The sequence below is a fragment of the Mustela erminea genome, chromosome 1 (genome assembly GCF_009829155.1).
Source record: "Mustela erminea isolate mMusErm1 chromosome 1, mMusErm1.Pri, whole genome shotgun sequence".
Classification (NCBI taxonomy): domain Eukaryota; kingdom Metazoa; phylum Chordata; class Mammalia; order Carnivora; family Mustelidae; genus Mustela; species Mustela erminea.
Window position 1 is genome coordinate 877042 of NC_045614.1, and position 23970 is coordinate 901011.

At 65.1% G+C, this 23970-nt stretch overlaps 2 protein-coding genes across 9 annotated transcripts; one reads left to right on the forward strand and one right to left on the reverse strand.

Moving 5' to 3' along the window:
* Positions 1-1139: 1139 nt before the first annotated feature.
* On the reverse strand, positions 1140-7439 carry ADAMTSL5 (ADAMTS like 5). 2 transcript variants are annotated; one of them, XM_032305293.1, is made up of 13 exons: positions 7364-7439; positions 6182-6493; positions 5725-5920; positions 5527-5618; positions 5237-5297; positions 4981-5089; positions 3750-3877; positions 3387-3498; positions 2952-3038; positions 2648-2811; positions 2319-2505; positions 2175-2246; positions 1140-1899 (listed from the first exon to the last, which is right to left on the reverse strand). In XM_032305293.1, the coding sequence occupies exons 2-13, from the start codon at positions 6235-6237 to the stop codon at positions 1598-1600; spliced, it is 1566 nt and encodes a 521-aa protein (XP_032161184.1). In that variant the 5' UTR covers positions 6238-6493; positions 7364-7439; the 3' UTR covers positions 1140-1597. The 2 variants fall into 2 exon arrangements, with proteins under 2 accessions (XP_032161184.1, XP_032161183.1); XM_032305292.1 differs by having other exon boundaries at positions 2319-2517.
* Positions 4466-23766, forward strand: PLK5 (polo like kinase 5). 7 transcript variants are annotated; one of them, XM_032305247.1, is made up of 14 exons: positions 4466-5002; positions 8610-8857; positions 16480-16593; positions 16730-16846; positions 17245-17374; positions 17476-17563; positions 17665-17760; positions 18074-18272; positions 18385-18511; positions 18679-19353; positions 20261-20417; positions 21239-21368; positions 21458-21568; positions 22242-23764. In XM_032305247.1, exons 3-14 carry the CDS (start codon positions 16513-16515, stop codon positions 22425-22427), a joined length of 2097 nt encoding a protein of 698 aa, XP_032161138.1. In that variant the 5' UTR covers positions 4466-5002; positions 8610-8857; positions 16480-16512; the 3' UTR covers positions 22428-23764. The 7 variants fall into 7 exon arrangements, with proteins under 7 accessions (XP_032161138.1, XP_032161144.1, XP_032161173.1 ...); XM_032305282.1 differs by lacking the exons at positions 4466-5002; positions 8610-8857 and adding an exon at positions 15683-15849 and having other exon boundaries at positions 18679-19002; positions 19276-19353; positions 22242-23763; XM_032305273.1 differs by lacking the exons at positions 4466-5002; positions 8610-8857 and adding an exon at positions 15683-15849 and having other exon boundaries at positions 18679-18755; positions 18918-19353; positions 22242-23763.
* The last annotated feature ends 204 nt before the right edge of the window (positions 23767-23970 follow it).

Here is a 23970-nt window from a genome sequence, read left to right on the forward strand (position 1 = left end):
GACAGCAGGGGGGCGGCCGCGGGCTGAGGGCGGAGGTGCTGGCTGGGGCGACAGGCAGAGGCACCCTGGGCGTGGGTGCCCTGTGAGGAGGCTGCGTGTGGGAGGAGGTGTTCCCGCGGAAGGCAAGCACCCAGGAGAGAAGCGGGCGCCGGTGGGCGGCGGGGGGCCCTTGGGGGCTGCAGGCAATTCCAGGAGCCTTGAATCCCGTCCTGTCCCGTCTTGCCACCAGGGGGCGCCCGGGCACCGCGCTGCCTCCCGAACTGTGCCCCCCTTTTCTGTGGACGGACTGGAGGGGCCCCCACCTTCAGCACCAGACCTGGCCCTGGTCTAGGGGGGTGCAGGGACCCGGGCGGAGCCCGAAGAGCATGGTGCCCCTGCTCAGAGCTGCGAGGGGCTGGAAAGGTACGCTCAGATGGGGAAACCGAGGCCCAGAGAGGGGCCAGGTCTGGCCGCAGGTCACCTGCAAGGTCGGGGGGCTGAACCTGAGACCTGCCTGTTGAGCAGCCCTTGTCCCAGAGGAAATCACAACCATGGACGGCACAGGAGTTAGACTGCCCCAAATGGCAACGTGGGAGCCGACCCAGCAGGGAGGGAAGTTAAAAGGGGGGCCCTTCCAGGGAGTCCCAAGGAGAAGGTTTGCTGAGTGACACCCCCCAGGTACCCCCCAGGTACCCACACATGAGCAAGGTCCACCCTCCTGGCCCCAGAAGAATATAGGAGTAGCAGATCTCCAGGAGGACACGTGAGGGTAGGGGACAGGCTGAGAGCTGTGACCTGCCGCCTCTCCTGGGGGGCGGCCCTGGGTGGCACTGGAGGAGAGCATGGACCGCAAGGGGGCACGGGAGGGTGCACTGGACCGGGAGAAGGACGGGGCTGGCGTACACACAGGGACAGCGCAACTGTGGGTCCGGGTACGAGGAAATCTGGGGTGTCTGCGGCCCAGTATGCTTAACCAGGGTGCCTTGAAAAATTAAATTCAAACAGGCGGGATGGATAGTGGTGTTGCCTGAAAGGAACCCAGCCGGGGCCCCCGGCCGGCTCAGTCTGTGGAGCCTGCGGCTCCCTCTGCCTACTACTCTGCCTCCTTGTGCTTTCTCTCTGTCAAATAAATAAAATGATTTTTATAAATAAATAAAAGCTTAAAAAATAAAATAAAAGCTTTAAGAGAGAAAGAGGGAAGGAAAGAAACCCAGCCAGAACTACTAAGGCCCTCAAGATTGTCTCTGGGCTTGCTGGTAGCCAGGAAATCGGGAAGCGGGGACATTATCGTTTCCTCAGGCATGTCTTCTGGGGTGTGGGCCTGTTTGTTAGAGCGTCTTTGACTATACACAGCCTATGTGTGTCTGCGAGAAGAGAAAGCACAGGGCGTCAGGTCGTTAAACAGCAGCGAGCTTCCTGGTAGCAAGGGCAGGAGAGGAAACATGTATTACAACGTCTTCCTTTGGGCCTTGCTTGTTTGTGACAGTGTCTCCAAGAACGTGAGTGTGAGGCAAAGGGAATCAAAACAGACACACAGTTTCGAGGTGTGAGAGATCTTCTGGCTTCCTGGTCCGGCGTGTCTGTCTTGCCGCACGCAGCAGGGGCCTTGTCGAGGGGCTCAGCGGGGGCAGTGGCGCGCGGCCAGGCGCACACGGCTGTCCTCCGCGGGGCTCCAGGCGCGGGCATAGCCCGTGTGGGGCAGCAGCAGTCGGTCCTGAGTGCCGTCTGGGCTGATGAGGCGCTGGGCAGCCAGCAGGTACTCGCGGTGGAGGTCCAGCCGGGGGCAGGGGCAGCGACCCAGGGCCCACACGTACTCGAGGGCTCGCAGCGGCGAGCGGTTCTTGTAGATGAGCTGCACTTGAACCTCATAGCGGGTCTCCTGGGCCTGATGCCGGCGGCTCAGCACTCGGGCCCTGAACACTGCGGGAAGGGCCACGTGGAGGCTGGCGGGACACTCTCCCCGGCGCCCATCTACCCGCACCCCACTGCCAGAGAAAGGAACTGGGGTTGGATGGGGCACTGGAGGGGCTCGGGTCAGGCGAGGTCAGGGATCAATGAGAAGTCAAAGGGCAGATTAGGGCAAAGGGTCAGAAGGGGTCAAGTTGGAGTCAGGTCAGGGAGTCAAGGGTCAGCAGGACGGGTCAAGTTCGGGTCAATTAGGAGGCAGGTGAGGGTTGGGGTTAGGAGTCTCTCACCGAAGTCACTCCCGCAATAGTGGAGCAGCCGGTGGGCGCGACCTCGGGTGTCAGGGCAGGGTGCGCAGGGGTCTGCGGGGGTGGTACCGTAAGGGGCACAGGCCTCCCTCCCGGCTTGCTCCCTCCCTGGCCCTGCCACCTCACCTGGGGCGGGGGTTGGGATCCGTGGGACAGAGGTAGCTGGGGCTGCTGGGAGCTCCGAAGGCTGCCCGGCCACCGCCCCAGGCTGCTGTTGCCGCAGAGACCAGCCCAAGGCCTGCGCCTGGGCCTGGAAGGGGCTGTAGCGCTCCCGAGGGAGCCAGAACTCGAACTCGATGCCGGGGTTGGGCTCCTGCAGGAGGATCTGGAGGGGTGTCACCCTAGGGAGCGGAGCTCGGACCTTGCCCTCGGCTTCCCCTCTCCGCCCCTGCCCCCCTCCTGTAACCCAACCATCCCCTACATCTCCCCCACCCCCCGCGGAAGCTGGCCCGCACCTGCAGGAGCAGGTCTTGGGAGGTGGGCCCAGCCGCGCTCAGCATCTCCTCTGGCCCTGCCTCGCGGGTGTAGACCACACGGGTGCCCGCCGCCTCGTAGGTCCCAGGTGGGCTGACCGCCCAGTTCCCGTTGAGCACGTAGCGCCCGTCGCCCCCCATCAGCGCTGCAAGGGAAAGGTCAGCCCGGGCTCCCGGACCGGCCCCTCCGCCTCCCGAGCCCGGCATCCTCAGCCCCAGGCCTCGGGCTACCCCCGCTGCTCCCAGGCGGCCAGCAGGGCGCTTCCCCCCTTAGACCCCGCGATACCCAGGTGGTTGCGGCTCCGGTGGGCTACACGGATGTGTCTGGCACCCTCGGGGATCAGGGTCACGTTCCAGTACCCTGCGAAGGCACCTGGGTGGGAGGAAAGGAGGGGGTTGGGGCGTGGGTGGGAGCGTATTTGAGGGACGATTTGAGGATTAAATGAGATACTGCGGTAAGAAGGTATGAGGGGGTCCTGGTAGCCCCAAACGATGGGTTAACTTTTGGAGTTAGGGTTATTCTCGCTTAAGTACAGCAGGGAAAGAGTTAGAACCCCATCTGCTCCGGGAAGGGCGGGGCCATCTGGGAATAACCAATCAGAATGAAGAGCGAGAGGGGGCTGGGCCACAGACTGCCGAATCAGCTCGGGACTTCGCTTCCGGCCCGAGGCTCGTTAAAGGGACCGCTCTGGTTAGCGGGGAGGACGGAGCGGGCGGTCACCGGAGTCTCGGAACACGCGCTGCACCAGAAGGCACGACTCGTTGGCGCCGCCGCAGCGGCCGCAGTGGTCTTCGCGGGCGTCCGAGCCCAGCAAACCGTCACAGCCGGCGCTCTACAGGGGCGGAGAGGACGAGAGCGGCTTCACCCACCGCCCCCTGCCTCTGTCCGTCCTGGGGGTTGGGGGTCCGTCCTGGGGGCGGGGTCCGTGGGTAAAGGGGCGGACTCTGGAGCCTAGGGGTGGGTGGGACCTGGAGAGGGGGCGGGGATTAGGGAAGACGGAGGGACCTGGGACTGAACGGGATGGTGTCGAGGTCAGGGCTGGGGTGTGAGAGGGGGGCTTTGCGGGGTCCCGCGAGGCCTTACGAGGCAGCGGCCAGCCACGCAGAGCCCCTGCGTCCCCGGGCTGCAGGGCGTGCCGTCCAGGACGCGGCCGAAGCTGTGGTAGAAGGCGTGGCCCTCGGCCAGGCAGTTGAGGTCGCACTGGTTGGGCGCTGGGGGCGGGAGGAATGCGGGGGCCCTGGAGTACCTCGTACCGCGGTCGGAGTCCCAGCCTCCTCCTCCTCCTCAGGCAGATGAGGCCCACAGATTCAGCCAAAGCCGCACATGGAGGCTGAGGCAGAGCCAGGGCACGAATCTAGGCATTGCGCCCCCAGCCCCCGGGGGCCGGCCGGGACAAGCATTCTGATGCCCCGCGCGTGCTCATTCATTCAAGGGAGGCCCTCGGGTTAGGGGGTGCGTACGCCTTATCTACTGCTAACACCCTTACCCATTTTTCATTCATTCTTTAGTTCCGCCAACACAGAGCACCTACGACCTTCCCAACACTGTTCCAGGCTCTCACATACAGCCGTGGGCAGAGGCCACTCAGCATTGGGTCCTGCACCCAGCATGTGCCCAACAGAAAGCGTTTACTGTGGACTGAATTCTGTGTAGCCTGGGTGTGTCGCTGGCCCTCCAAGGACTCAGTTTCCCCCCTGCCTGGCAGTGGGGCCGAACGGGCAGCCCTAATCCCTGCTCCTCCTGGCCTCCTGCCCCGCCCTGAGCCCGGCTGGCAGACCCTGCCTAGGACAGAGCCCGAACTGGCCTTGGCAGGCCTCTGCGGGAGTGGGATCACAGCAAATCTCCTCTAATTCTTAGGGGGGAAAAGCCCCCCCCCCAAAAAACCCCAGAGTTCGACAGATGGAACGTTCTCCATATCTGTGTCTGCTTCCACTATGTCTAAAGCTGCCTGTTTCCCTGAAATCTGGAGGCGCGCTGCCCCGGGCACACAGTTATGTAACTTGCTGCCTTCAGCTAAATGCAGTAACATTTCCTGCTACTGGGATAAGTTTGAGAACTCTTGGCCTCCGGATACAGCTCCAAGTAAATCCTCAGCCTGGCACTCCACCCTGAGCAGGACAGACCCTGCCTCCCCCTGCTCCTGTTTCACAGGTCACGGTGAACCCCCGCCCCTGCGTCGCTTGAACTCCTACATGCCCTTCAAAGCCCCAGTGCTCTCTTCCCGCAGTCCTCCAGGCCTCCTGCTTTCTTAGCAGCCCCTTCTCCCTGCCCCTCTCCCTGCCTCTTCTGGACAACAGGAGGGTAGGCGACTCACCACCATAGAAGGGCACCCACTGGTAAGTCTTCTGGCTGCCAAGGACAGGGTGACCATTGTAGATGGCACACTGGAGGTCTCGGAAGGGAATGGCCCCTAGGGGACAGTCCTGAGGACAAACAGAGGTCCGAGGCTGGGGGAGCCCCAGGGGAGCCTAGAGAACCTGGCAGGCTGGCACGTGCATCTGGGGGCCCAACCCGGGAGACGGAAGGTCTTGGAGGCCCAGCTGAGGGTCTGGGAGGCAGACACCACTCACTGGCAAACGGCAGAGACGGTACTCGTGGGAGTCTCCCCAGCACGGCTCTTCCCCAGGGAACCTACAAGGAGCAAGATGGCCCGAGTGTGCTCAGGACCCCCAGTAACCTTCTCTCCAGAGCTGGCCCGACCCCCACTTTGGCCTGGCCAACCCCACCCACATTCCAGTTGGATCAGTGGGATTAAAAGGCACAGCATGTGTGGGCAGGCTGAGGGTGCGGCCAGGAGTTGGGCGGGGCGGGACCCCCCCCTCACCCCACCCCACCGGCCATACCCCAGCTGGGCGCTCACCAGACACAGCGTCTGCTGCGCACGGACAGACCCCGCCCACAGGAGCTGGAACAGCGACTCCAGGAACCCCACGGGGTCCACTCACCTGGCCCCTACTTGGGGAGGGAGAGGCACCATCAGCCTGGAGAGGAGCCTGGTGGCCCCCAGACCACGGCCAGGTCTCTAAGTCCACTGGCTGCCTGGAATGCCCCCGCTTACCTGAGCACTGCCTCCTAAACCACAGTTCAGGAAGGTCCACAGCAGAAGGAGGTTCTGGAGGGGGCGGGGCGTGGGGGGGCACCGAGGGCGCTGCCGTGGGGGCGCCAGCAGGCCAGGGTCTGAACCCCAGCTCTGCCCCAACTGGCTGTGTGATTTGGGGCAATAATTTAACCTCTCTGGGCCTCTGTTTTCATCTCTGAAAAGTAGGGTAATAACAGAGCCCCCGTTACAGGAAAGTTTCAGGGGTCCATCGAATCGGGTCAGAAAGACGGGAGACACAGAGCTTGGTAGTGGAGAGGCCGAGCTCAGAGAATGTCATCTTTTATTCTTACTGACTGTGTCGTCTCTTAATGTACACAGTAGGTGCTCAATCTGTGTCCAATCATTCCAGGACAGTGCATGGGTGTCTCCAGGGTTGGGGCCCCATCACCGCTCACCCCACCGTCATCGTTTCTACCTTCCTGTGTGGCCAAGGGCCAGCCACTCCGCTTCCCTGGGCCTCAGTTTCCCCATCCGTGCCAGGAGGACCGGCTGGACTTAGTCCAGGGCTCTAGGAGGGACTTTGCAGAGGTGCGGCTGGTGGGGACCGGGTGAGGGCCCGAGTCCCTGGCAGAAGCTGGACCTGGGCCTCCAGGGCCACCTCAGCTCCCAGACCCACAGCAGCAGGGAGCCCCTGGATTGAGGGATAACAAGGGGGGTGACCTGGCCCCAGTCCAGTCGCCAACTCGTGACCTCATGTGCAGACGCTGTGGGCCCCACCAAGGGCGGCCTGCAGAGGGAAAGGGGCCGCTGATGAGGATGGCTCAGGAAAAGAGGGAGGCATCTAGGGGGCAGACTTTGACCCCCTGGGCCTCAGTTTCCCCATCGGTCCGGGGAAAGATGAAATCACTTGCCGTCTGTACCCTCAAGACCATGACATTGCCGGACAAAGGGGGAAGGAAGTGGCCACCTTGTGCGTCCTTTCTCAGGCCACGGCCAGGCTGCCTGGTGGTCAGCAGAGCCCAGAGGACACGAAGGACAGCTGGAGGTCTCCAGCCCCGAGGTCCTGGGCACGGGTCCTGTACCAGCGGAGCCTTTGGGCCCCCTGGAGCCCCAGTTTCCCCAGTTCTCAGGCCCTGGCTCTGACAGTCCTGCCCGGACATCAGAGACTGGGGTCCACAGTGGCTCCAGGAGCTGAGAACCTTGGGGACCACTGGGCAGGTCCCCTTCTCTGCCCAGAGCTGTGCAGCAGCTGCGTCTCTGCCCCTCTCTGAACCCAGAGCCCTAGCTGGCTGGGAAGAAGTTTGCTGGAGGGCGAGAGGGCTTGGCCTTCTGACACCCCCTCCTCCCGGCACACACTCTGCGCGGGCTTGAGGGGTGGGTGTCTAGGTGGGGGGAGCTGAGGGGCTAGAAGCACCATCCTTCTACTCCCCAGAGACCCCTCCCGGACAATCGCACCTCGTTCTGGCGGCACTCCTGACGGCAAGTGTGATCCCAGGGCGAGTCACGCCTCTTAGGCCTCAGTTTCCCCAGGAGGAAGTGGTGATGAGCTTTCTCCCACCCTGGGGACTGCTGCCAGGCCAGCCCCTAGCCGGACCGGGCCCTGGGACGGGGAGGAGACGCGGGCCGGCGTAGTGGGAGGATAGGCAGAGGGACTTACCGGCTACGTAGAGCCCAGGCGGCACGTCCTGGTTCCCCGGGCGGCCCCAGGACGAGCGGAAGCGGCGGGGCCCGCGGGGAGGGGCGGGGGGAGCCAGGGGCGGGGGGGGGGGAGCCAGGGGCAGCCCCTCCCACCCGGCCTCCCAGGGCGCGCCCAGGCCGGGGTCCGCGGGGACGGTAGCCCCGTGCGCCCTCGCGCGGCCGTTGCGCGCCTCGGCGCGGGTCTACGGCAGGGGATTGCCCCGCGCGGGGCCCGGTCCCCCGGAGCCGCGGCCTGGTGTTCCAGCGTCCATATCCTGGTGACCTTGGAAAGGCCAGGGCGGGGGAGCCGTGCGGGAACTGGCCGCCCCTACCCCCCACCCCGGGGCTGCTATTCCGGGCTCCGCGCTCAGGGCCAGGGAATGTGCGAGAACCGAGGTGGCCCTGCCATGGTTCCCGGAGTCCGGGCCTCTGCCTCCTTTCCACCGACGCCCAGATAGCCTCCCCGCGAGGGTCCCCTTTCCCGGCCAGTACCCCTCTCCCCTGGTCCTCCCCCCAGCCCTCCCTCAAGGTCATCCTACTGAGGAACCCCTCTCCCCTGGGTTGTAGCCCTGGGGGTCCCCCTCCAGGTCCCGGCCACCCCCAGAGCAGGGCCCCAACGCACTGGGAGAGGCTCAGCTCCAGAGGCCAGGCGAGGGGGGTGGAGACCCCCCCTTCCACCCCTGCCAGGAGCATTCCGGGGCACTGCTGTCACCGGAGGCCGCGCCCCACCCTGCCTCCCAACCTCCCTGCCTGGCCTCGGGCTGCAAGGAGTGGCTTTGCAGCCAGACCGGGGCCCAGAGGATCCCTCTCCCCGAGACAGTCGCCCTCTCCCTAGGATGTCCGTTTTCCCGCTCAGGCAGTGGGGTGGGCAGGGTTCTTCATCAAGACGCCCCCAAGTGGACCTCAGCTCTTCTGAGGACCGGCAAAGAGGGAGTTCCCCAGGGCTCCCCACCAACCCGCCCTTTCCCAGCTTGGCTTCTGAGCCCGGGGCCCTGCCCACGCAGGCAAGCAGGAGGCACCTTCTGCTCTCCCCACCCCGCGCCCGGCTCCTTGCTGCCCACCGTGATGGCTCCCTGATGGGGACGCAGGGGACGAGGAGTGGACTGCTCCTCTGGTCACTGGGTCAGCGCATGGCCCGATCCTCCTGGAAGCCTGCTGAGGGGTGTCTAGCCCTGACCACGGGGAGAGGGTTACCAGTCCAGCTCTGTCTGCCTTCCCGCCCGCAGCAGCTCAGGGGAAGGCCCCTCAACGCCACTGAGGCACGCAGACTTCACTGAGCACCTACTGTGTGCAAGGTCAGCGGTGAAGCGGCTCACCAGGCTGGGGGAGGCGGCCCCGGGAGCGTAGAGGCCCTTTCGATGCGGACACTCAGAGGCAGTAGCCCAGGCCCGCCGCAGATGGGGCTGCGGGTCCTCAAGGCCCTCGCGGATGAGGCGATCGCCATGAGGAGGAGGGCGAAGTCCCAGATGCGAGGGTAAGAGATAGTCAGGGGGTCAGAGTGGGGACAGGCCGAGCAATGGGAGCCATGGGAGGTGGGAAAGCCACAGCTGGCTGCCCGGGGCGGGGGGTGGGGGCAGCGAAGAGGCAGCAGGCGGGCGGGGGGTGAGGAGCCCCGGGCAGCTCCCCGCTGTTGGGGAGCAGAGCACAGAGGACCTCCATGGGGGGTGGCCTTGGGCCGGTGTGGTAGGAGGCAGCTGGTGCCCGGAGCTGTGGAAGGGCGGCAGGAGGCCCGGGGCCTGCCCGCAGGTCACTCCTGGGGGGTCCGCGGTGAGCCGTCTGTGGGCCCGCAGGGAGAGGCGGGGAGCGCAGGGGCCGTGTCCGGCGGAGAGAGACGGGTGGGTGTCCTGACACCCGGGGGTGTTCAGAGTGTGGTGTGAGTGTGGAGGGGGTGGACACCGAGTACCAGGGGCGGGCCGGGGGCGCAGTGCGTGGGGTCCCAGAGGCCTAGGGAGGTTGGGCTTCGGGGAGGAGGGAGAGCGGGCCAGGGGTCAGCACTGACAGGGGCACTGTGGGACCCTGAGGAGGCTAAGCCTGGTTGGACAGGGACTGAGAAACGGCAGCAGGAGCGAGGGTGGAGGCTGCAAGGACAGGCATCCGCCGCTGAGCGCCAGCTGTGTACTGGCCAGCGCGCCTGGGCCTGGGGGCACCCGAAGAGATCAGGCTTGGCTCAGGGGCGCCACCAAGTGGACAGTCTCCTTCCCTCCGCGGCGCCTCACTCCCCGAGCCCCCGTCCAAAGAGCTCTCTGCGCGCAGGGTGTGCATACAGCTGGTGCCGCGTCCTACACAGATGCATTCAGCAGACGCTTACCTCTGCGGGGAGTGTACACAGTAGACACGGCGCCCTTCAGGGACCGCATGTAGTAGTCTGAGCCTTCCAAGGAGTGCATCCAGCAGGCGCTGTGGTCTGCAGTGTGTACAGAGTCACTGCACACTGCCAGGAGGGTATGCAGCAGGTGCTGTGGCCTGCAGGGAGTGCATACAGCAGGCACTGTACAGTGCAGTGAGTAAACTACGGCAGGCACGAGTGCTGTAGAAAGTGCATACAGCAGGCGCTGTGGCCTGCAGGGAGGGGACACAGCAGGTGCTGGGGCCTGCATGGGGTCCTCGCACCTGTGGGGACAGAGCTTGTCGTGGAGGATGGGAATGGGGGGAAGGTCTGGTGTTCTGGGCCCTGCCGCCTCACCCCTTTGGCCTCGGGCCCCCGTCTCCTGCCCTGTCCCCTGTCCTCTGGCCGCAGCCGAGCTGGACTCAGCAGACTCGCAGAGAAGGATGCCGAGTGCTCAGCTCGGGGACCGCGCAGGTGGAGGGCGCGCAGGAGGGTCGCTCTGCAAATGTGGCAGCATCTCGGCCCCGCCCCCACCCTCCTGGGCCCTGGCTTAGACCCCCGACAGGGGGTCAGTGCGGTCCCCTACCCTGAGCTCTAGCCCGGACCATCCCTGAGGGGACATCCGTCCACACTGTCCCTGTGGATGCGCTGTCAGCTGGGCTCCTGCCGCCTCTGTCGTCTTGCGGCCTTGGGGCTCAGGGAACACCCACGAGGAGATCCCGTGGCCTCAGCACGTCCCCCCAACCCCCAACTCCCTGCGGACTCCTGTGATGCCTCAGGCCCTGGCCACGTGGTCCCCGAGATACTTCAGCCTCCTGAGGAGACCGGATCGGGGTGGGGGGCTCTGACGCTCCGACCCCCCACCCCAGAACCCGGGGTCTCCGGAGCTGCCCAGAGAGGAATCCTCACTCCCACTTCGTAGGGTCACTGAGGACCCCCCAGGACCCGGGGGGCCTGAGAAAGTCTTCTCCCCACATCTGAACAACCGTCCTGAGTTCCTTCGTGGAGGGGGTTGTGGGGGGCGCCTGCTGGAGTTGGGGACACTCCAGGCAGGACCCGGAGGAGGAGGAGAGGGTGTGAGGGAGAGGGGGGCAGGGGCACAGCACGAGCAAAGGCCCGGTGGCTGGAGGCCCAGGTGAGGGCGGGGCGGGGTGGGGGCGGAGGGAGAAAGGGGGGCAGCTTGGAGGCCGACGGGGCGGGAGCTGGGGGCGCTCCCTGCACACGGCAGGTCATCTCAGGTACACGGTGCGGTGGAAACGCCAAGAAAGTTCGGCGTGACACGGTGCCATTTACAGAGAGACGGATGTGTGTTCTGTAAAATCGGGCGGGAAGTGGAGGGGACAGCCCTCATGCTCCCCACGACGGTCCTGGGGTGACTGACTGACTGCCTTATAGGTTCTTTATGAATTTCTTTTTTTTTCTTTTTTTAAAGATTTTATTTATTTATTGGACAGAGATCACAAGCAGGCAGAGAGTCAGGCAGAGAGAGAGGAAGCAGGCTCCCTGCTGAACAGAGAGCCCGACGCGGGGCTCGATCCCAGGACCCTGAGACCATGACCTGAGCCGAAGGGAGACGCTTAACCCACTGAGCCCCCCCAGGCGCCCCTGAATTCCGCGTTTTATATGGATTTTACCGTGTGTGGTTTTAGCTAATTTCCTTGTTTCTGTTCCAGGATCTCCCATGACACTGAGCTATTTTTCTCACAATTGGTAAAAAGACCCAGGCAGATGAAACGCAGATTAGTCCCATGGAAATCTGGCCGGGGTGATGCTGGCGCTGCCCTGCGCACACAGCCAGCGCCAGTTGGTGTCCCTGGAGAGGAGTCAGAGTAGGGGCCCCGCCTGGAGCGGCGGCACCCACTCGGGACGCTGAGGAGGTCCCCTCTGCAGGCAGGCTTATATGAGGCCACCCAGCAAGTCAGCACCTATGGGAAACACAGCCGGGACAAGCCCAGACCTGCGTCTGCATGTGGCGTACCCAGTCTGGTGGGATGGAAACCAGCAGACCTGCGAGGGAACGACATAATTTCAGGTTGTGAGGGGCAGCAGAGGCAATCGCAGGGCGGAGGTGGCCTCCTGGACAAGGATGGCCCTTGCCTAGGTCCTTGAAGAGGAGAAAGGGAGGCTGGCAGGAGACTCGGGGATGCGGAGCATCATGAGCAGAGAGAAGGGCATGTGCAAAGGCCCTGAGGTTGGTATGGGATCTTGGACCAGCAGAGAGGCCAGGGTGGCTGGACTGGGGTGAGTGAGAGGGTGAGAGTGGACGGCCACGGGAGCGAATCCGCATTCATTTGTTTGAATGTGACTTGGTTCTGGAAGTCCTGAACTTCCTGCCCCGGGGTCCGCAGCTCCCAGCCACCCCCTGGTTGTTTGAGTCTCCAAGGGCCCAAGCACTCGGTGTCCCCTGACCTGGCCAGGGGGTTGATGCTCCCCTTATCCTCCTCTTGGGTAGACAGTCCTGAGGAATGTTGTGCGCCGTTGCTTAGGGACCCACAGGGGCTCCCCGGGCCCACCCTGCCCCATGCCCCTTCCTTCCCAGCCCTCACTCCTGCTTTGCACCAAACCCTTGCTTCAGGCTCTGTTTTTGGCAGAGCTCAGAGGGAGATATGGGTGGAGAGACGAGCCTCCCACTTCAGTGTCCTGCTGGTCTGCACCATGTCACCAAAAGGGAGTGAATATAAGGGACATGTCCTGAGACCCAGGCCGCTGGCCCTGGGCGCAGTGGGAGAAGGAAGAACAGCCACAAAGGGTGCTGACGAGGTAGAAGGCAGGGCAGGGAGGAGCCCGCAGAGCGGCGCTGGGAAGGACAGCAGAGGACAGCACTTCTGGAAGGAGCCGCAAGCGCACAGGGCTGGGAGAGGCAAGGCCAAGGTTGGTCCTAGGGTGATGGGGAGACGCGACTAGCCGCCCCCACCATGCTGAGCTGGTCTGGAAGCAGCGCGTGGCGGCAGTCACGGGGTTTCCGGAGTGTGGTGGCTGCTGCGCTCCCAGCTGTCCCCGGGGAGCTGCCAGGTGGGGGGACAGGTCACCAACGCAGGTACAGAGGAGTCCGCGGCGTTCCAGAGGCCGGGAGGCCGGGAAGGGGCTCAGAGCCTCCCGCTTCCGCTCCACGTCCTTCCCGAAGGGGCGACTGTGCCACCCGCATGCCCACAGGCGAGCCCCACGCGTGGTCCCACGGGCCTCCCCAGGGAGGCCTCCTGGAGTGTCCCCGCTGGGGCCGGGCTCAGCAGCCACTTCCCCACCTGCACAGGTATTTTGAGAGAAGCTTCCCAGCATTTCTCCCAGGAAATGTGCTGAGTCTGGGGAGTTAGCTCAGGTCAGTGAAGGGAGAGACGGAGGGAAAGCGAGCCTGTGGCCCGCAGCCTGGGGCTCGGGCGGGGCTCCAGGCGGCACGCGGTGGGTGGCCAGGCCAGGTGCCAGCCCGAGAGACCACCCCGCCTCTGGAACCCGGGCACGGGTCGGCCCGGAGCGTCCGGCAGCTCGCCGAGCCCCTCGGCGATACCGCTGCCCTTCGCTGGCTGGGCAAATGGCCTCAGTTTACCCACCTGGAAAATTGGAGGAATTGTTACGCTCCTAGCGCAGTGATTTCTTTTGATGTGTCCTTCGTCCGTTGTCGTTCTAGTAAGCACAGCACAAATTCACCACCTCAGCCGTCTCTGAGCGCACGGCTCAGCGGCGGGAAGCACACTCGCCGGGTCCTGCCACCACCCCCACCCTCCGTCTCCAGAACCTTCCATCCCCCCACACGGAGACTCTGTCCCCACGAAGCTCGGACTCCCCGTCCCTGCCCCAGCCCCGGCTCCCACCCCCTCCTCTCCTGTCCGTGTGGACGGGACCCCTCTGGGGCCCTCCTGGGAGCGGGGTCCTGCGGGACGGGTCCTTCTGGGTCTGACTCCTCTCCCCGAGCCCCGTGTCTGCCGGGTCCCTCCGCGTCATGGCAGGGGTCAGGGTCCCCACCCTTCCTGAGGCTGGACCGTGTTCCTGCGTGGGGATGGGCTGCGCCGTGTGATGTGCCGTTGTATGTCAGTGCGCACTGGGGGTGTCCGTCCGCTTTCTGGCTGTTGTGAATTATGCTGCTGTGGACATTGTGTTTTTTGTTCTATTGGAAGTTGTTTTCCATTCTAGAGTGGTTAGGGAGAGGGTCCTCGCTGAGGGGCAGCCTGACAACGGGACGTCTCCCTGGCCCTGTGGTAGAGGCTCAGCCAGGAAAACACAACGGGCGGCCGGGACAGTGGGCAGAGCAGGGGTCTGTGCCGCTGACAGGCTGGCTGTGAGGCCCCCAGCCAGGACCTTATAGGGGTCCCCTGGGCTCCGCCACCTGCCCCTGTCAGAGCTCCCAGAGCCCCTGGGAAGAAGGGTCCAGAAGCCCAGGGGGGTGGTATGGGGGTGTGGACAGTGGCTCTGGACTCCGGGTGGGACTCAGCCACTTGCAGTCCAGCGACCCCCAGCTTCAATACGCCTTCCTGCGTCTCAGTTTTCCCATCTGTAAAGTGGAACAGCACCCACCCAGGGAGAGGCTGCTGCTCACCTCTGGAGGCCACCCAGACGCACGGCTGTGGTTCAGTCCGGTGATCTCCTGGCAGTCATTCCAGGGGGGCCAGAAGTGTCCGTCTTGGGCGTGCAGGGCCCGGTGCAGGTCCCACACACTGACAAGGATGCCTGAGTTAACGCACAGAGGGAGGGTGCAACTGAGAGCCAGCAGACGGCGGGGTGACGGTGATGTGATGGCCCAGGCCCGTGACCCCCCCCACACCTCTTGCCACACAGCTCCTAGTCTCCGTTAGCAGGGAACTCGGGCTCCCGGCTGCAGCCAGCTGCCCCCACGGGTGCCCCAGAATCCCCGACCCTGTTGCTGAGGCCGGTCCCCCACAAAGGTACCAGAGTCTTGCTCTCTGCCCTGCCCTGGGGGCCCCGAGAGGCCCCCATGCCCTGGGTGCTCCTGCTTGACACACCAGCTGGACATGTGACCACTCAGAAGGTGTTTCCCATCCCTGGCAGCATGACCGGGCCAGATTCTGAAATCTGGTCTCTGGAAAATTCCAAGGCCTGATTCCAGCCACAGGGAGCCAGGCTAACCCCCTCCACTCCTCATGTTATGTAACATTCGGGGATTAATACTGTGACACCCAGAAGCCGCTGCTGGGATTCAGATCGAGCAAGGACCCTTCCTGGCTGCGGAAGCCACAGTCTCCCTCGGCCTCAGTGTGCTCACCTGTGAAATGGGGACGAAGCTAGTCCCTGTGTCCCAGAACTGATGTCAGGGTGGCATGAGAACACCAGCAGCCGGGAACTGAGTCTGGGCTGTGGCTCCCGGGAGGGTCCAGGACAGCCCGCCAGTCCTTTCATCCCACCGCCCCTCCTTGGCCATCCAGGCCAGAGATCACACAATCACCTCCGTCCTGCGGTCCCCAGATTCTGCTACTTCCCGCGGCCCAGCGCCTGCATACATGACACCCCCAAACCCCAGGCGCGCCCCTCCTCGCCCCCTGCGCCGGCCCTCACTCCCTTCCCGAGCAGCCTGGGCGCTAGAGGTTCCGGTCTTCTTTCTCTGTCCTCTGGATCCGGCCACGACTCCCCAGTGCCACGAGAGCCCTGTCAGGCCCCCGCCCCTACTCGCCTCTCCCTCGGAGGCCTCTGAGAGAAGGAGACAAGCTCTCTGACCTCAGTTTCCCTCTCGGGGAAATGGGCACGTTGACACTTCACAGCAGGGCAGGAGGCGCAGGATCCGAAGAGCGAGCCGGGCCGGGCGCGCCGCGTTGGCGCAGGGCCGGCGCGCGGCGGGGCGAGCTCCGCTGTCACTGGAACACCTGCCCGCCGGGTGTCCCTGCCCGCCCACGCCCGCCGCCCGCCCTCCCCGCGCACCTGCCCCCTCCAGCGCCGGGCCCCGCCCCCAGCGCCGGGCCCCGCCCCGCCCCGCCCCCTCAGCCAATAAGACGCGCCCCAGCGGCGCGCAACCCCCAGAGCCGCGGCGCGGGGGTCGGCCGGAGGCTGCGCCAGTCCCGGCGCCGAGCGCCCGCGGGGTCCCCGGCGGCATGGAGCCCGGGCCGCGGCGGCGGCGCACTTGCCGCCCGCCGGTCTCCGCCTTCCTGCGCGACCCGAGCTCGGGGCGCGTCTACAGGCGCGGGAAGCTGATCGGCGAGGTGCGGACCCGGCTCCGCGAGTCCGCGGGAGGGTCTCCGGCGGCGGGGAGGGGCGTGCGCGCGCGATCTCGAGCCCCGGCGAGCAGTGTGCGCCCCGAGGCTGGACTTCTGCGAGCCCGTGGGTGTGTGTCGGCGCGACTCTGGGGTCTGGTGTCCGCTGGCGCGGTCGGGCGCCCGGGTCGGTGTAGTGTCCGTCGCACAGTGTACCTTGTGCGGCGGGAGCCGGTCTTCGGCGCCCTGCGCTGTGCCCATGGGTTGTGCGTCCAGGGGTGCGGGCGCGCACTCGCGTGTTACAGGTTTCCGACCTTTGTGGAAGCTCCGTCGGGCTGTCTCCAGGGCCGTATCGGAACGCGCTCTCTGTCTCCGCGCTTTCCGGGTCCGGGAGTGGAACTGCGTCGTGTGTTCACGCACTGGCTGTATTGTGGTCCGGCGGCTGGACGTATCCGGAGAGGGATACGTCTGTGTGCGTGTGCCTGCGTTTTCCCTGTGTTCGTGCGGTCATGTCTGCGGGTGTGAGGGTGTGAGCTGTGTGTCCGTGCATCTCGTGCGTGTGTGTATGACGAGGCCTGGCTACCTGTGTGCACCCCTGTGCCCACGCGGCGGCTGAGCGGGCGCATCCCCTCCACGCAGGGCGCCTTCAGCCGCTGCTACAAGCTGGTGGACATGTCCACCAGTGCCGTGTTTGCCCTCAAGGTGGTGCCTCGCGCCGGGGGTGCGGCCGGGCGACTGCGTCCCCACGGCAAGGTAGGCCCAGTCCTTCCATGCCCCGGGGGCTCCACACTTCGCAGGGGGTCCCCAGAGAGGTCCCTGCCCTGGGGCATGGGGTTGTGCCCCGGGCCGGAGTACGATGGGGCGTGGACACGTGGGGCCGTGGCCGCAGGTGGAGCGCGAGGTCGCCCTGCACAGCCGCCTGAAACACCGCAACATCGTGGCCCTCCACGGACACTTCGCTGACCGAGAGCACGTGTACCTGGTGCTGGAGTACTGTGGCCGCCAGGTGCCCCAGGGGCTGGGCGGAGTGGGAGCCCCCCCCCCCCCCCGGTCTGCTGTGCATATCTGTGGCCGCCCCTATGTCTCTCCGTACTTACCTGTCCCCGCCCGGTCCGCACCAGGCCCATCTGTGCTCATCATACACACCCGTGCCCATCTCCTCTTCATCTGTGGCCATGGGGACCACCTTGCCCCCATTGAGCCCACCTTAGCCCTCCTGAGCACACGGGGGGTCACCTGCGCCCGGCATGTACCCACTGTGGGTTCCTCTCGGAGACTCGGGGCCCGATCAGATTCCCCCGCGGCCGGCTGGGCCCGTCTCCTGTACTTCTGCGGGGCTCATCCGAGCTCACCTGTGTTACCTGTGTCCCTGGCGCTGCCGCGGCCGCCCGCGGGCACCCGCAGTCGCTGGCGCACGTCCTGGAGGCGCGGCGGACTCTGACGGAGCCGGAGGTGCGCTACTACCTGCGGGGCCTGGTCAGCGGCCTGCGCTACCTGCACCAGCGGCGGATCGTGCACCGCGACCTGAAGCCCAGTGAGCGGGGTCGAGCGCAGCGGGGGCGGCCGGGGGCGGGGCCGGGGCGCTGGGGGCGGGGCCTCCGCCCTCACCGACTGCGGGCCGGCTTCCTCGGGCAGGTAACTTCTTCCTGAACAAGAACATGGTGGTAAAGATTGGAGACCTGGGGCTGGCTGCCAGGGCGGGGCCGGGGGGCCACTGCCACCGGTGAGTGAGAGGCTCTGGACGGTCCCTCTGCGGAGGCACAAGTGGGACCCGCTTGGCATGGGGGCCCCAGCCTTCCTGAGCCCGCCATTATCCCCTCGCAGAGTGCTCTGCGGGACCCCAAACTTTCTGGCCCCAGAGGTCATCGCCAGGAATGGGCACTCCTGCCAGTCAGACATCTGGGCTCTTGGCTGCGTCATGTGAGTGGGTGTGGGGAGCCCCTGGGCCCGGGGAGAGGGGCAGGAGCACCCCTGCAGGGCCAGGTACAGGCAGGTGGAAGCTTAGGGACAGGAGGCCGGATGGGGGACAGGCAGGTGTGAGCCTAAGACAGATGCAGACAGGTGTGTGCAGCTGTAGGGCGGGTATGGGGAGGTGGACGCAGAGCCTGTCCAGAGGCGGGGAGTTCGGGCAGGGATAGCCAGGTGTGCACAGGTCGGGGTGCGCCAGCCTCGGACCCACAGATCAGATCCAAGCGGGCACTCAGCTTCCTGCCTCCCGCGCCCCCGGGGTCAGGTACACAGTGCTGACCGGTACCCCTCCCTTCACGGGGGCTCCCCTGTCGGAGATGTACCAGAACATCCGGGACGGCCACTACCCCGAGCCGGCCCACCTGTCACCCAACGCCCGCCGCCTCATCGCCCGCCTGCTGGCGCCCGACCCGGCCGAGCGGCCCAGTCTGGACCACCTGCTCCAGGACGACTTCTTCACACAAGTGTGTGCTGTTCCCCCGCGGGGCCCGCCGGGCGTCGGGGGTGGGGTGGGGGTGGGCGGCGAGGCCCGGGAGCCGGGCGGCCCGCACAGACCCCCGGCACCCCGCTCCGAAGGGCTTCACTCCGGACCGGCTGCCAGCCCACTCCTGCCACAGCGCACCCCTCTTCACCGCGCCGCAGCCTCTGGGCCGGCTCTTCCGGAAGGTGGGCCGCCTGCTGCTGACCCAGTGCCGGCCGCCCCGTGAGTAGCGCCCCTGCCCGCCCCTCCCCTGCCCCCGCCTGCTGGGCTGGCTCGCATCTCACACACCTGTCCTGCCGCCCACCTGCTCTGCTCCTCCGCACCTGCGGCGTGCCTTCTGCTGCGTGGGCCCAGGCTCTGCCCCCCAAAACCCCACATGCTTCCCTCAGGCCCCGTCACCCCCAGCGAGGCCTCGGGTCCGGTAGGAGGTGCTTCAGATCCGGACTCCGTGGGGTGCGGCCGCGAGGTGAGTGCTCAGGGCAGGGCACGTGGGGAGGCAGGCGACCTGGGCAGAGGGAGAAGTTGGGGGACACGGTCTTCGGGTGAGCAGCGGGGAGACCCTCACCCGCCTGAGGCCTCTCCTGGGGGCCAGGCCTGCTTCCCCTCACCCCGGCTGCTGCTTCCCCAGGCCTCACTGTTGGACAGAGGGGCTCTCCACCCCGAGGTCCCCGTCCACCTACTCACCCAAGGGACCCTCAGGAGTGACCCAGCGGGTGAGCGGACACTCCATCCCAGGCCCTTCCCGGGCCGCGGGTGCTGGTGGGGAGTGAGAGAGTGGAGGTCAGGGCAACCACTGGGCCTTGCCCGGGCTGGGACCCCTCTCCGGGCTTCAACTTTCCCACCTGTGAAATGGGGGCGTTGGCCAGAACGCTTCCGGGTTTTAAATAAGATGTTCCCAGACTCTGTAGTTTGGGGCAGAGCTGGTGGGAGGGGCCCCTCACGGTGGCAACAGACAGGTCTGCCCCTGCAGAGATCTGTCTCCTCAGGGCCAAAAGGGAGGCAGAAGCAGGAGGTCGAGGTGGCCATCAGAAACCTGTCCCTCTGCCTGGACCGTGGCCTCCCAGGTAGGAACCCAGCCCGGCCCATAGGGGCCACCTGTCCCTTTACATCCCAAGAAAAGTGCCCAGCTCTGCCCAGGGGCCCCTGGGTATTTCTGGGGCTCCCCTGGGGGGTAGAGCTCAGGGAGGCTTCAGGCACAGGGACACCCATCCTGCATCCCAGGGTCCGGGAACCCCCAGCCCCCCATGTCTTGCCCCTCCTGGGTCACTGTCCCAGGAGCCTTTCCTTTTTTTTTTTAAAAGATTTTATTTATTTATTTGACAGAGAGATCACAAGTGGGCAGAGAGGCAGGCAGAGAGAGAGGAGGAAGCAGGCTCCCTGCCGAGCAGAGAGTCCGATTCGGGGCTCGATCCCAGGACCCCGGGATCATGACCTGAGCTGAAGGCAGAGGCTTAACCCACTGAGCCACCCAGGTGCCCCGAGCCTCTGCTTTCTTGTAGGACCCAGGTTCTTCTTACTCTGTTCTTGTAGCACAGGAAGACCCTGGACACTGAGGCTCTTTCCTCAGCTGGAACCAACGCTGAATTACTCAGAAATCTTAAAGAAACAGTGAAAGACACTTGAGATTTACAGCGAAGGCCGCTGGGTTGCCAGTTTTTTCTGCCAGTGCCCTTTTTGCTCTCCCAGGATCCGACCCAGGATTCCAGAGGCCACTGATCGATTTGCTTTTAACACACTTTTTTTTTTTTTTAATGCAATCCCACAAAGCCTGCGGGGTTGGAGCGTTCCCCATGGTTCCGAAGGGCTCCTCTCCAGAGGCGGCTGGGGCTCCCCAGCCCCTTGTCCCTCTCCCTGCGAGGCAAGGCTGGGCTCCCTGCCCCCTGGACTTGGCCCTCCATCTTCCGCGTCGCCACTGTTCCGTCCCCAGGCCTCCCGGACCTCTTGCTCAGTTCACTTCATTTTTATGCCCAGCCACGCAGGAACCCCCAGGGGAGCAGCGGCCCACCCTCTGGGCCCCCAAGTGGGTGGATTATTTCAGCAAGTACGGCTTCGGCTATCACCTGTCGGACGGGGGCAGCGGTGTCCTGCTTCGGGACGGCACACACATGGCCCTGCGCCCCCCAGGGGAGTAAGTCACGGGCCTCCTGCCCAGCTCCCCATCTTTCTTCAATCATTCCTCAAGTATTTGTTAAAGTAGCACCTACTGTGCACGCCCGTGGGCACTCAGTGCCTGCTGGAGGGGGAAACAGTGCGACGCCAATAACTCAGCTGATTCCAGGAGGCAGTTTTCTGGAGCAGATGGTCTGGGTGAGGGGGCAGACTCGGGGGCTGCAGGGTAAGGGCTGTGAAGGGCCTTTCTGAGGAGGTGACATTCAGGCGAGACAGGAAGGGTGAGAAGGAGCCATCAGGAACAGCATGGGAGGCACAGGGAACAGCATGTGCAAAGCTTCGGACATGGGACCCAGCCTGGTGGGTGTGAGGAACCGAGTGACGTGGAGACACAGGGGGATGTGAAGTCAGTGGCCCGGAAAGCTGCTGTGGCCGTTGGAACGGGAAGGAAAGTGTGACCTGGTTGGCAGGAGAGACCCAGGGAGCCAGCAGGTGGGTGGTTGGACTAGTCAGGCAGGGAGTGGCCATGGCCTGGGGTGGTGGCCTCGGAGGAATGCCGCGGGGTTGGAATCTGGAAGGTTGGAGCAGATACTAGGCCAGATGGGAAGGTGGCAAAGGCATGGGTTTGGGGCAGGCCGGGATCTCAGGGCGGACACGGCTCCAGGGGCGAGAGTTCTGGGGAAGGGCTGGGGCTAGAGGTAAGGACAGAGGTGGGTCAGTGCGGAGCTGGTCTCCAAACCCCCATCCCAGGGGCGTGGCTGGCGGGAAGGCATCCTCGGGCACCAAGTGGTCCCGGGTAGAGGCTGAGACATAGGCACCGCCCTGTATCCCACTCCCCAGCCGAGTGTGCTATGTGCCTGGCCGGGGGAAGCTGGAAACCTTCGCCGCCAGGGACGTGCCCAGCCCGCTGGGCGCCAAGCTGGCCGTCCTCCGGCTGTTTACCCGCTGTATGCAGCAGCGGCTGCGAGAGGTAAGGGCCTGGCAGGGCCGGGTGGGGCTGGGCAAGTGGGGACAGCCCCTGGCTGGCCGGGAGAGCCGCAGGGCTGGGTCTGTCTGCAGGAGGGGGCCCGGCCCACGCCCACCCCGCCCGCGGCCCCAGGCCTCTGCCTGCTGCGCTTCCTGGCCTCGGAGCGGGCTTTGCTGCTGCTCTTCAGTGACGGGACGCTGCAGGTGAGCGTGAGGCGCCTGCGTCCTCGGGGCTGTGCCGGTCCCCTCTGCGGCGGGGTCGGGGGGCACAGACAGCTGGCTTCGTGGGGCTGGGGATATGGACCTCTAAGTACAAAATATGCAAAATCAGAAAGGTTTCGGTCTTGGCAGAACATCCCCCGGGCCGTCCTCATGGGGCAACCTTTCACAGCCACCCAAATGTCATTTCGGAGGACAGTCGTGTCTAGACTGAGGTTTGCCCCGGGCAGTCCTGGCGGTCGCTGACCGAGCGCAGCCAGGCCTGACCCAGACTTCAGAAGCAATGGTGTACAATGCTTTCCTTGTTACCCCAAAACACTATTACTCTGTTACAGTAAAACCTCCCTCTGTCCAGATTAGAACAGAGCTAGCACCCTTGCCCTGAGCCGGACTGGGTCTCAGCTGGAGAGGACATCCGCCGGGGAAGCTGGGTTACCCAGGCCGCAGGGTTCGGGGTGGCCCTGGGCAGAAGCCCCGTCTCAGCCCCCTTTACCCGTGGGTACAGTGGAGCCCTCGACCCTGGCTCCCTGAGCTCCTGGGGGATGGGGCAGCGCTGAGACCCAGGTCAGGGGATCCGCCTGTCCTGCTCCCTGGAGCGCCGGGCTGGGGGTGGATGTGGGGGCCCCTCTCCCTGACCCCGCTGCCTCACCCCTGGCAGATAAGCGGCAGTGGCGACCGGACTCACCTGGTGCTGGGTGGCGGGAGCGACGAGCTGCGGCTCACGGTCTGGGAAGGCAGCCGGCCCGGTGCCCCTGACCCCCCGGGCGCCCTGCAGAGCCCCAGCCCCGCCCTGGCTGCCCGACCACTCCTTGTGCACGCCCTGCACATGCTGCGGAGCGTCTAGGATCCCCCAGCAAGGGGACCGGCCCCTTGGCTCCAACCCCAGAGCCCCCGGGGGCCACCCTGGGACCGTGGGAGGTCAGGGACCTTGCCTTGGGTCATGACTAGGCAACCCAGACTTCTGTTTGGTTTTGTTCTTTTATCATTAAAGAGAAGTGGACTGTCTCGCGGGCTGTCTGCCTCTGTGGTGGGGTCTGGCACGCTTCGGGGAGGCGATCCTTCGGACCGGCAGGCTCTGAGCCCACTGCCGCTCGTGGCAGACAGATGGGCCAGATCTCGGCCAGCGCCCAGGTACCCCGATGTCTGCGGGGCTGGAGAGAGACCCTGCTTCAGAGAGAGAAACCAAAGAATTTGCAGGCCTGAGGCTACATTTCACAAAGCACGTTTCCTTTATAATCAGAGAAAAAGGCAACAAAGATGCAAACAGACAGTTTTGGGAGAAGCGGGGTATCCGGTGCCCGCGCAGGGCCTCACACACAGTGTGACCATAACTGTCCCTGTCATTGTCCCTCTGCTGGGGCCCACGCCCTGTCCGTCAGGAGAAAGGCCCCACACGGTGGGGGAGAGGGGAGGTGCTCCGACAGAGCTGCAGTACCACGTGATGCCTGTCGCCGCCCCGCTGAGGACCGCACGTCCCGTGGGCGCACCTGCGGCGGGCGGGGGGCGGGCAGCTGGCGGTGGGATGTGACCACCTCGGGCAAGAATGAGAACTTGGGCGCTGGATGCCCTCCAAACAGGGCTTTTCCTCTTCGCCGACTTACTATCAATTCCAAAAGTAAAGCGTGGACGAGCTTTATTTGCGACAAACCGTACGTGGACAGAGCCACAACCTTCGTGGGGAGGTCACAGGGTCGCCGGGCTCTGTTTACTCATGCTTGTGTTCCCCTGGAAAGCGAGGACGCTGTCAGTGTGACCTTCCTCTTCCCCCCAGCCTGCGTGTGTTTCCGCGCCGGTGTGTGAAGGTCGGCCTCTGGGCTTCCAGGGCAAGGACGGCATGACGGTCGCGGCCGGGCAGCGGGCAGAGGGAGCCGGGGCGTGGGCCAGGGGGTCACAGGCTTTGGTGTGGCCTGACAGGGGACGAGAGATTGTTTTGTGTAGAAGAGGCAGGAACTCTTGGAGCCCTTGGAGAATGTGCGAGGAAGGGGTGTGGGCGGGAGAGGGGCCGGCGGAGGGAGGGAGCGAACGCGGCGCCGCTCCGGTCTTCCTGTCCTTCTGCTGTCCTCGTGGTCATCATTACTGATGTGCGATTCACACAGCACGCGGTTGCCGGCTTTAGACTGCACGACCTGGGGCACTGAGTGTGTTCACAATGCTGTGCAACCATCACTCTAGTTCCAGAACATTCCATCACGCCCAGAAAACCCTGTGCCTGGCAGCCATCCCCTTCCCCCTCCCCCACCCCCACGAGCCCCTTCCCGTCTGGGGAGGAGCCTGGTCTGGGCGTGCCACACGCATGGACTCACACCCCGTGTGGCCTCCTGTATCTGGCTCCCTCCCCGCATGTCGTGGGCTCCGGTCTGTCCCCTGGGCAGTGGGTGGGGGCACCT